This window comes from Thunnus maccoyii, chromosome 16 (assembly GCF_910596095.1).
Source record: "Thunnus maccoyii chromosome 16, fThuMac1.1, whole genome shotgun sequence".
In the NCBI taxonomy this organism is placed as follows: domain Eukaryota; kingdom Metazoa; phylum Chordata; class Actinopteri; order Scombriformes; family Scombridae; genus Thunnus; species Thunnus maccoyii.
This window is the reverse complement of record NC_056548.1, coordinates 17,438,677-17,449,580: the sequence shown is the minus strand read 5'-3', so window position 1 is coordinate 17,449,580 and position 10,904 is coordinate 17,438,677. Positions and strand designations below refer to the sequence as shown.

The window sequence follows — 10,904 nt, the reverse complement described above, 5'->3', positions numbered from 1 at the left end:
ACCCTCCACATATTCTTGTAAAAACTGTACTTCTTGGATAATACAGAACTGTATTTGCAAAACTATGGAGGCTTTTAACATAAAATGAACAATCCTTATGCTTTCCATATGTTATATGTATGTATGATGCGCTCTGGACACCTGCAGAGCACTGCACTATATGTCAATGTGGATTTATTTTGCACTAAAGTGTATACAAGAAAAACAATCTCAGAAGAGTAAAATAGATCTTTATTATTTTAGGGTTTTTCTGACATTCACAATTTTTTACAGCCTGTACAGCTCACAGTCACTGGATATCCTTCGGCGACCACTGCATGACACACGCTTCACTTGCTTGCAAATGCCATGATCTGTTCCTGCAGAGGCAAAAGAGACATCAACTGAAAAACACCTAACCTTTGAATCATGCTTACCTAAAAGCCTGGTACAAGTGAATGGCTCTGCACACCTCTATACAGGACCCGTAAACTCCCAACGTTTAATATGGACAAAATGTCACATTCGACTTTATGCCTCCATAGTGAAATGTCTTTACAAGTTACAGTAGTGTTGGTCTGAATCACTTAGTAGGGAATAAAGTCATTTCACATGAGTGGTCGGTAGTAAAAGGGGTGTGAAAACACAAGCCAACACCGCTGTCCGCTGCCCCAGGGCCAGCCCTGCACCCCACCCACACACTTTCGGTAACACTAAATTTGGGGCTAAACTTAGATACCATAGTAGTAGGTTCAGAACCCTGGAAATTATAGACACCACTAAAGTAAAGCTCCGTGTAATCAGAAAAGAGAGGGTGGAGGGTAGGGTCAGGGTGGAGGCGGAGCTTCAGTTTGACAGGTGGTTGATATTATCTACGTGATCGTCAGGTTCACTGGGATGTGCAGTCGGATACGTTGGGAACTTACTTTTAGTGCCGGAAGCATGTTGGTGGCCTGCAGACCGAAGGTGCGTAGGAAAACCGCAGGAGGGGCGTTAGTGGAATAAAGACGTTTCATGAGGTCAATGGCAGCCATCATGGGAAGATTGTGTCGCTGGCGGTCGGTTTCATATTCTAACAGGTGCTGAATCGCTCCTGAACAAGCAAACAAAAAGACACGGGGGTTAAAAACTGAGAACATGGTTTAAGCTTGTGTATGACTTTCATATGTTTTCTCCATTAAGTCAATATGCTGGTGCTATTTTTACTTCAGGACATTTAACAGAGGAAAAAAACAAACACAATAACACATAACAGGATTTTTGTTTTTTATGAACAGCAACTTACATATAGTTCTTGGCAGAATGAACAGAAAAATATAAAATAAATTCTGCCGGAAAAGCTGATGCTTTTTATAATTCACATCAACAGCATGCATTGGGGTTATGGAAAAAAGCTTAGGAGAAACCACAGTGCTATGGTTGCAGCGTTTGTGTCTGTTTAGAGTTCTCACTGACCCAGGTCCTTCCCGGTAAAGGCTGCTTGGCTCAGAAGCTGCGTGAGGCAAGCCACATCCCCAAAGCCCAGGTTGGCTCCCTGACCCGCCAGAGGATGGACACGATGGGCTGCGTCCCTGAAAAGACAAACATATCCCTCTCTGTGTAAACACGTTCAACACGCAGTGTGCTATTTTATGTACAGTGCGGCATGAATATATTATTCCATATTTGTCAGGCTTAAGATTGTGGATGAGCAAACAGCTTAAAAGTATACTTGACAAACAGATTTTTAGGACTTTTTTAATCTATATATTAACTTGCAGAGAGTGTTAATGTGCAGGTTCAGTATTATTATCTTACCCAATGAGGGCCACTCTGTGCCTAATGTACTCTGATGCATGACCCATGCCCAGTGGAAACATGACCCGGGTCTTTGGGCCGATCCCTGCCACACTTGGGGGGAGCTGTCGAGGTGAACCTGCAGACGGCATGATGGCTGAGAGGGCGCTGCGGAACAGAGAGCCGGCCTTCTCGATCAGCTCTGACTGGTTCTCATTACTCCACTGTTAGCACACAGGCAGACAGGCAAGATGACACAGAAAGAAACAAGGCCAGAGGAGAGAGAAAACAGACATTATCCTTTTGAGTGGACAAAGAAATTAGCTGTCATAGGAGCAAAGCTTCAGGCCAGCAAAAGTGCTTTTTTAGCCCCTCCCTAACTAACTGGTTTGGCAGAGCCTTGGGAGCTGGGCTAATTAAAAGAAGATGCCGGGCAGGCTATGCAGTTGAATTAGCTCTGTTTGAAAAACATTCCATGCAGTAATGGTCGACACTGGGAGACCACAGGTTTAATTAGCAAACCAGGCCTGAAACCAAACGTGACTCAACCATAGTGACCTCGTCCATCAGCAGGCCCAGTAAAAATAGCCAGCTTGGGAAAAAGGAGTTTCTCCAAACATAAAAAAATGAATAGGTATATCATCACCACAGTGAAATATTAGTATTGTATAAAGTCTGGGCAAAACAATGACTCTATTGTTTGTAAATGTCACTGAAAACAGCTCGACACGTGAGTAATTCATGACCTATCTGTCGGAGAAACCATACCACATCCAGAGCACTGCACGCAAAAATGTTGCGACATCTTACTGACAGATGTGGCATCTGACTGTAAATACAGCATCAGCAGTTTAAAGTTGAGAGCGACACTTACGAAGGCAGAGTTGATGGCATCGACGAAGCTCTCCTCGTCCAGCTCCAGCAGCTCCTCTGCGAGTCGATGACTTGTTGACCACACCAGAGAGCTCTCTGTGTCCGACAGCTGCAATGCACAGAGCGTGGAAGCTTTATCAAAAGCTTCTGTGACAGACATATTTCCCAAAGAACTATAACAGTAAACAATGTAGATATATTACCGGTAACATCGCAATGGGTCCTGTTGGGAGGAACCTCTGCCATGCGACATTGTTCTCTGTGGGCTGTCCGACACATAAATTAAATCAAATTAAATATTGTACTGAAATTCTGTGGTAAAGTATTGTATAGCATATATTTTAATTACATATATCATATATTATAAAGGGTGCTCCTGACAGATGTGACATTAAAATTACTATTATGATAAAACCAATTCACAGACTAACATGTGATGCAGCTTGCTTAAATATTTGAGTGTGCAAATTATAAATACAACACGAAGGACATGATCCAATACATGCATTATGATTAAATATGAAGTACTAGGCTGTACGTATGTGTTGAGTGTGATATTCCTTCCGTACCTCTGACAAATGCAGCACAGCAACCACAGCAGATTGGTCATAATTCCACTTGACTGTGGGTATCCCTAATTCCCGCCTCACCATGGAGTTTGGTCCATCGGCACCGATCTGAAAAACACATCGAAAGGTTAAAAACAAAAAAGGACAAAGAAAAAATGAATAACTTGCACTATGAGTAATTGAATCCAACTGACCAGCAGCTTGGTCTGAAGAGTTTCACCGTTGGCCAGTGTGACCTGCACCCATGGGATGGAGTCTGCTGCCTGGTGGGGCATGGGCCACGTATATTTCACCACTTTGGACCTATACTTAACTTGCACATTATCTGACAAACAACAATGACACAAAACCGGTAAATATAAAAGCAGCAGCAAAGGAAAAAGCAGTATTTCTTAAAATACAATGGAAACTGGTGTGTCTCTTTCACAACAAAAGGGATCAATCTTCTCTTGTGTGTGTATCATCAAGCTAAAGCAGTGTTTTGCTACTTTTTCCTTCAAAAACGAGAGGATGGTTTGCTTGCAGCCAAAGCAGTGGAAGATCTATAAACCACCCCATAAAACACCACTGGTTTTCCTCCCTGGCACATGGGTGCTGCCGAAGTTCACATTTGACAATCTCCTTAATGGTCTTGGCCTGCCACATTGCACTGACTAATAGTGTTTATCTACGAGTACACCAAGCCACACTTTGCACATGCTGCCAGCTTGTTGGATATTACACTAAAACGGCCCCTCCCCCCTAAAATATCAGCAGTTGGTCATCCCAAACATGAAAGGATCCTGACCTACGCATGCTCTTGCCCACTTGGAGCAGGACCCATCCACAGAATGGCTACTGGTTGCTGAACACGAATGTCAAATACGAGCTTCCAGTGATTGGAGAGCAGGGTTACATTGAAAACAGCTGGCGCGGGGCACACTCATGTACTGCGTCTCGAGCATAACAACAAAACGGCTAAAATGAGAAAGAAGCGGACCGATGGGAGGCACATGAGGCAGAAACGTGCAACCACACATCCGTTGTTTGGTGCAAAATGTTGAAAACTGTTTATAAATATGCCACTTTAACAGTCAAGCACATAGCAGAGCTGAGTTTTATTTGCGAACCTCACAAAAGTTGGTCTAATGTCAAAAGCAATACAGCACTATACCCTGTCAGCGATTTAGTGCCTTAAGAGGTGGCAGAGCTGGGAGCACATGGCAGCTTTAAATAGGTCACTGGACCACTTCACGTGTCCTCACAGAGTGCCGGGGCTCTGATTTTTTCAAAAATGTGAGGTTTTGATTGAAATTGCAGGAAAAACATGGATGGCTCCAAGAGCTTAACTTGCTTTAAAAACAGTCACCAGGAGAGAGTACAAATAAACAAAAACCTAGGGACAGGGTGGAATAAATGTGGTGGCATTAGCTGCCAGACTCAGTGTCCATTAGGCAGAAGGAAGAGGAATCAAGAGGTCTTACAGAGTGCTGCTACTGTGTGGGGCTTCATGTTTAAATCATGAATGATGTTCGTTTGCTTACCGGACAAGTTGTCCAGCTGTTTAGTGAGCGCAGCCACAACGATGTCGTTCTCCACGATGTAGGCCATCTCGTCCTGAAGGTTTTCCTTATCGAATGTGATCAGGGCATCTGAGCAGGCATCCCAAACCTAAATGAGAGGCCCATTATGCCTGCGGTCTACAAGTCTACCCTTAAATGCATCCCCTCTCCCTATATATAGCTGGGCAGAGAAGCACTGCTTCATTGAGCTGAACACATCAAAGTTGTTAGCTTCTGTCGGAGGTTGGCACAGCCTGCATACATCAAACCCAGAGAGCTATGAGGGTCACCAACACCCCTCTGGCTGGATGGCTGACTTCAGTTTGATGGAGCTCTCTTGGGGTAGAGGACCAAATGACATTGTGTGATGTGGATTTTTGCAAACATTTTCTTGGAAACACAAATAACAAATGACATGTTTGTGAACATTACAGAGCCGAGTCAATATTTATCCGTGACCAAAAGCAGCAGAATGAGATATAGTTTTGGGCTACTGTAATTCCAACCCTGAAAGCACTATTTGAGTTAAACATGAGGGGTTGAAAGGTGTTTGTACAAGGTTAATCCTCTCCTGGGTTGTAACTATGGTGACACAACCCATCATTCTGCAGTAATACGCTGCTGCAGTACTTTTTTCCAACATGCCATAAAGTAGGGGGATATACCCTACAGAAAACCACTAATGGCAGTGGGTTTGCAACTTGTGATAAGTGGTTGGGAAGAAAGATTTACTGAGAAAAGCCCAAAAATTGTTTTGGTTTTGTTTAATGCTGAGCGAAATGATGCAGCTTTGGGGGAAGAATGACTTACAACTATCCTCGCAAGATTTAAATAATACACTTCCTTGCAACTTTATGGAGAAAAAACCGGGCAAATTGATGCCTTAGTGGCAAAAACTGAGTTTCCCGTCTGTTTCAAATCTAAACCCTCAATGCTTAGTGGACATTTAAGGTGAGAGAGTATTTCATTGCATGGAAAGAATGTTATTTAGAGCTGACCTGCAGCGCATACTTTCCAGTGCAATGGCAGAGATGTATATGACTGAGATTCAGTCGGCAAAACAAGCCAAAAAAGTGGTAGCAGAGTAAAGGTATAATGGGAGAGGTACACTACCATAATCACTCTAAGGCACTGCATGATGACATCTTAGGCGCAGAGAGAAACCCTGCGGTCGAGTGTTTGGTACACACTGACCACATCTTACAAGAGGGACTGAGCCTGCACCCGCAGCCGTAAAGCGGGTTCACTTTGCAGCAAACAACCACTCTCTTAATCTTTCATCTTCTTCCCGTTGTTCACATGAATCTTCATAATTAGAAGACCGAGGGGAATGAGTACCAATTTAAAAAAACGTCAAAATAATTTCTTCTTCATAGAAAACATGGTTTTAATAAATGAGACTTTGCATGGTCAGCGAGTCATCTGGCACTCTGAATGTAATAGGAGATGAACTTTTCTAAATCTAAATTGTGTTCTTTGGCATTTCTTGTGCCACAGATTGTGCAGAGCGACTGAAATGGCATGGATTGCACAAAGGAATGAACAAAATGCATGTTACATGAAACCACTGTTTGCCATTTTAATGCGAACAATTACATACCGTATACATGATTATATGATACAGAGCTGTGCTGCTTGTTCATTAAGCTGAATGACTGAGTAGACGCTGAGTGTCACAGATTTTTCTCTCCACAAATTGCATGGTACTATGAGTGATGGATGACAGAAATACATAAGAGTATGCCAGTAAATTAGAAAGTCTGGAGTACATATGAAGAAAAACTAAAGTTGTGTAACAGAGGGATTTTGGGAGATGCTCAGTGTTGCAGCAGGCTCTAACTATTTTTGTTTGTCTCAAAATTGTACTTTTCTGAACTTTTGACATTGTAGCACAATGGTAGTTACCCTCTCTGTTGCGCAGATGAAAAAAAGCAACTTAATGTCATTGTGCTATGAAGATCCACATACCTGCATCTTTTTATAGGGCTTGCATCTCATCTTTGTGATGTGCTCCCATGCACCGATACCTGCGTTTGCACAGACAAATTTCCAAACAGTTATAAAACAATTTGAATAGAAAAAAGGACAAATATTTTTCAAAAGGCATGGTTACTTTTTAAAGGAGGACATAGTTTGTGGTAAAGTTAATTATTGAGTAATTAAAACATACTGGAGACACCAAAATATTTACTGAAGATAATACAGGAAACTATGGCACAATGCTACAGTGAATACCTGTAAATGGTATGCAGCCAAGTCTGAAGGAGACTGGCAGCGTTCCATGAACATGAGACAAGTCCTCAGATACCTTTAGCTATCTTTGTGCACATACCAGAGCGAGGCAATGAGGTCAGAACCTTGTATCATATTACATAATCTCCGCACTACAGCATTATAACCAAATCAATCGGGGTCTGTTAAACATTCAGTTAAAAAGTTTATGATCAGATAAAGGGTTTAACACTGTAAAATCAATAAATACTTCACTACTAATGCAAGAGTACCTGGTGAGTAAATCGGAGGAGGAAATATGGAAGGCTTTTGGCTTCAATGTCACTGCCTCTCGCTTTTGTTTGTTTTTGGTGTGCAGGTGAGAAAAATCTACTCAGTTTGGCTGTACACAAAATCACAGACACCTGCAAATCAATCTGTATTTTTTCAAGAGTAAACTGTCATATGGCTCATTGGTGAGAAGTAAGTGTGAGAACAATGGTTGTGTGTATCAGTGCATACAGGTACTGAAAAATAAAACAAAATACACAGGTCTGAACTGATGCTCATATTTAGATATTTCTTCACAGGTTTTAGACCTGAGATGGTACATTAAGAGCATGAAAATGTTAAGACAAAGAGCGTATTTAACAGATGAGTCCATTAAGCCTTGCTAAAGCTACAGGTCCTGAAATCAAATCTGTTTTGACTCCCTCTTTCAATGGGTGCCTAAATATAGACTGCATAAAAACTCACATCCTTAATGGAAGAAATAATTTTAAAAAACAGTGTCAGGAAAATTCCAGGTGAACTTTATCACCTGGGGGCAGTGGTGGAAGAAGTACTCAGATGTTTTACTTCAGTAAAAGTACCAATACAGCAATGTAAAAATACTCCATTACAAACAGAAGTCCTGTATGAAAAATAACACTATAATACTAATAATATAATATAAAGTACATGAGTATTTTGAGCTTGATGTAGTTCAAGTATTGCAGTAAAAGTAGTGGTTTGGTCCCTCTGACTGATATATTATCATATATGACATCATTAGATTATTAATACTGAAGCATCAGTGCATGTTGCTGTTGTAGTTGCTGGAGGTGGAGCTAGTTTGAACTCCTTTATATACAGTTAGCTAGTTAAGTCCAGTGGTTCCCAACCTAGGGTCGGGCCCCTCCAAAGGGTCACCAGATAAATCTTAGGGGTCGTGAGATGATTAATGGGAGAGGAAAGAAGAAAAAACAAAGTTCTGATACACAAATCTGTTTTCAGTTTTTGGACTTTTGCTCTAATCTTTGATTTTTGCTGAAATATTGGATCATTTGAACATTTATTGAAGTGAAACCAGGTGAGAAGTTTAGAGGGAAAAATCACTATTTGGTGGAGCTGTTAACAACTCATAGACATCTGAAATGTGACCCCGACTACACACTGCTTTTTGTAAGACGTCAAAAGCCAAAAAGTTTCGAAACCACTGGTTTCATCTTCAACAATGTGTTGTATTTTAAAAGCTTGTTATATTATCCATTGTGTCAAATCTTCATCTGAAAAGTAAGTAGAAAGTACAATATTTCCCTCTGAAATGTAGTGGAGTGGAAGTATAAAGTAGCATCAAATGGAAATACTCAAGTAAAGTACAAGTACCACAAAATTGTACTTAAGTACAATACTTGAGTAAATGTTCTCCGTTACTGTCCACCACTGCCTGGCAGACAGTTGAGGTCAGATGCAGTATGATCCCAGCTAAGCCCCAGTGAAAGGACAGTGTCTGATCCCTGGCTTACCTTGTGGGAGCTATTCAATATTCGAGCACCACAAGCTTAATAAAACAGGTAGGAAGGTAATCACCACAGTAATAACTTTTTGATTTATTTTATGTCTGCCACCTATCATAAAAGAATGTGACAAAAAAACAAAAACATCCTCATTATAAACCATTCTACAGTGCTGATTCTTTGTGTTAGGTTGTATGAGTGTATACTTTACCGCTGAGGAGGGTGGCGGAGCCTGGACTGATGGAGCTGACTCTGGTGCTGTAGGTGTCTGGGACCTTGTCAATCACTTTCTTGTTGCCCGCTTCAAGTAGAAGAATCTTTTTACCCTCCAAGTTTGGATCCAGGCCTGCCAAAAACAAACATTGTATAAAAGATGACAACACAGGAGCAAGACTGAGTCTTAACCATGTTATGTGTTGTTAAAATATTGTGGTGTTGCTGTGAGTGTTTATTTTTGGCATCTATGGTGTCACTATTTGATTATGAATGATTTTTCTTATTACATAATATCTCAGACTTGATGTTTTGATACACTTTAGAGTAAACAACGTTATTATGGTTGTGTCTCCCTAAAGAGATGCAAGTTTAAATGAGGACATCGCGTAGTGTTGACTGTGATTTTGGCTGATTAGTTAGGTAACACAGCTAAATGTGGTCACTCAGTAAGTGGTGGGAGGACTCACTCACCTAGGGAACATGCCATTGCAGATCCAACCATCCCTCCCCCGGATATAATAACATCATAAACCTCAGTCTTGCCAGAATCGTTGCCATGTCCTGCACACACTAATCCTCGGCTGGCGATTTTTATAACAGACAAGTGCTTTTCAGCAGTAAAACACCGGCCAAGTCCGTTTAAGGCCAGCGTCGCCCTTGTGATCTTGTGCATTATTCTGTCTTCACTCTTGTCTCTTGTCTTACTATGAGACAAGCCCCGCAGTAAACACAGGATACACCGGTCCGACTGCGAAGCTTGGACACTTTTATACAACAATCAGATAGACGTTTCCCCTTGAATGTGTCCTAATAACAGCGACTGTCTCGCCCGTTAATCCGGCCATGTTGTGTTGACAAGCACTCCAGAGGAAGTACTTCCTGTTTCATAACCAATCACAAAAGGCGACCGTCGCGGCTGCCGTAGCTGCTTCTGTCCACAAACAGCGCTAAAGCTGCCGAAACTGACCGCTGGACAAAAAGCATAAGACACTTGCTTTCGTGTCAGGTGTCAAACAAAGACTCGTGTCAACTTTATTTCAACACCAGACCTCATTATCTCACCAAATAAGCCGCAGAGTATCTTGTCAGCGAAGATAAAACGAGTTTGGAAGACGCGTCGTCGCAGAGAAACACTTTCCAAAACTCGTCTTTTACCAGGTAGGCGGCTATTATTGTTTTCCCAGTTTCATTTTGTTGATTTCAGCTTTTATCATATGCTTTTTTAAGTTGCAGAAAATAGAGAGTACGTTTGAATACACGTAAGAAAGTTAAATACGTGTAGAAATCTAGCTTTGCTAACGCTAAATCGACGTTACGCTCTATGTTGAGACGGCAGAGGTGGGGTTGCCATGGTAACCCGTTTACGCGGAGGTGGATGTATAACTTTTAAGCAGCCTCAATAAAAACTATGGCAGCAACCTACGACTGTTAAATACAGCTTTTTTTCATTATTTTAATGCATTTATGTTCTAAAACTATAAAATGCAGGGATTTAAAAAATGGCAGATTAATGTTAATTCACCCATGATTCATGGTTCACACAGTTTTGTTTACTTTCCACAAATCAATCACGTAGAAATCACATGGTTTGTAGACTTTTTAACCCAAGTGCAATGGGCATAGATTTGGGTATGGACGGTAGGTACATGTCCTTATCAATACCATTGTCCCTACCAATATTTTTTTTACTGATCTCAAACTATCTAGCCGGAAAGATCTCTGTAGAGTTGCCAGATTTGTGTGTTTTCTGCAAAAAAGTTCACTATTATGATAGAGAGTGAAAGAGCAGGGTATGGGGGATACTCGGCTTGATGATCTGGCAAACCTCAACTTGTAGCTGTATGCATTGTTGACTAGCAGAAGCCCAGCAGCAGTAGTGGAGTCGGTGAGGTGGAGAGTGGTTAGTATTTATAGTTTAAACGATCCCAACGTCACAGGATTGAAAACGACTTCACTGGACA

General features: G+C 41.4%; 1 protein-coding gene across 1 annotated transcript; it reads right to left on the bottom strand.

Moving 5' to 3' along the window:
• Positions 1 to 213: 213 nt before the first annotated feature.
• coq6 (coenzyme Q6 monooxygenase) lies at positions 214 to 10,018 on the bottom strand. The gene is made up of 12 exons (XM_042436956.1): positions 9,415 to 10,018; positions 8,939 to 9,073; positions 6,707 to 6,765; positions 4,721 to 4,847; positions 3,392 to 3,522; positions 3,198 to 3,305; positions 2,832 to 2,894; positions 2,630 to 2,737; positions 1,777 to 1,979; positions 1,435 to 1,550; positions 906 to 1,072; positions 214 to 359 (listed from the first exon to the last, which is right to left on the bottom strand). Exons 1-12 carry the CDS (start codon positions 9,614 to 9,616, stop codon positions 330 to 332), a joined length of 1,449 nt encoding a protein of 482 aa, XP_042292890.1. The 5' UTR covers positions 9,617 to 10,018; the 3' UTR covers positions 214 to 329.
• Between the last annotated feature and the right edge of the window lie 886 nt (positions 10,019 to 10,904).

What these genes read in the sequence shown, in the direction of transcription:
- coq6 (XM_042436956.1), bottom strand. Translation starts at nt 9,616, where the DNA reads ATGCACAAGATCACAAGGGCGACGCTGGCCTTAAACGGACTTGGCCGG. An exon ending in TGCAATGGCATGTTCCCTAG is followed by an intron (nt 9,074 to 9,414) that starts GTGAGTGAGTCC and finishes TGTTTTTGGCAG; the next exon opens with GCCTGGATCCAAACTTGGAG. An exon ending in CACAGAGTGGCCCTCATTGG is followed by an intron (nt 1,551 to 1,776) that starts GTAAGATAATAA and finishes TTGTCTTTTCAG; the next exon opens with GGACGCAGCCCATCGTGTCC.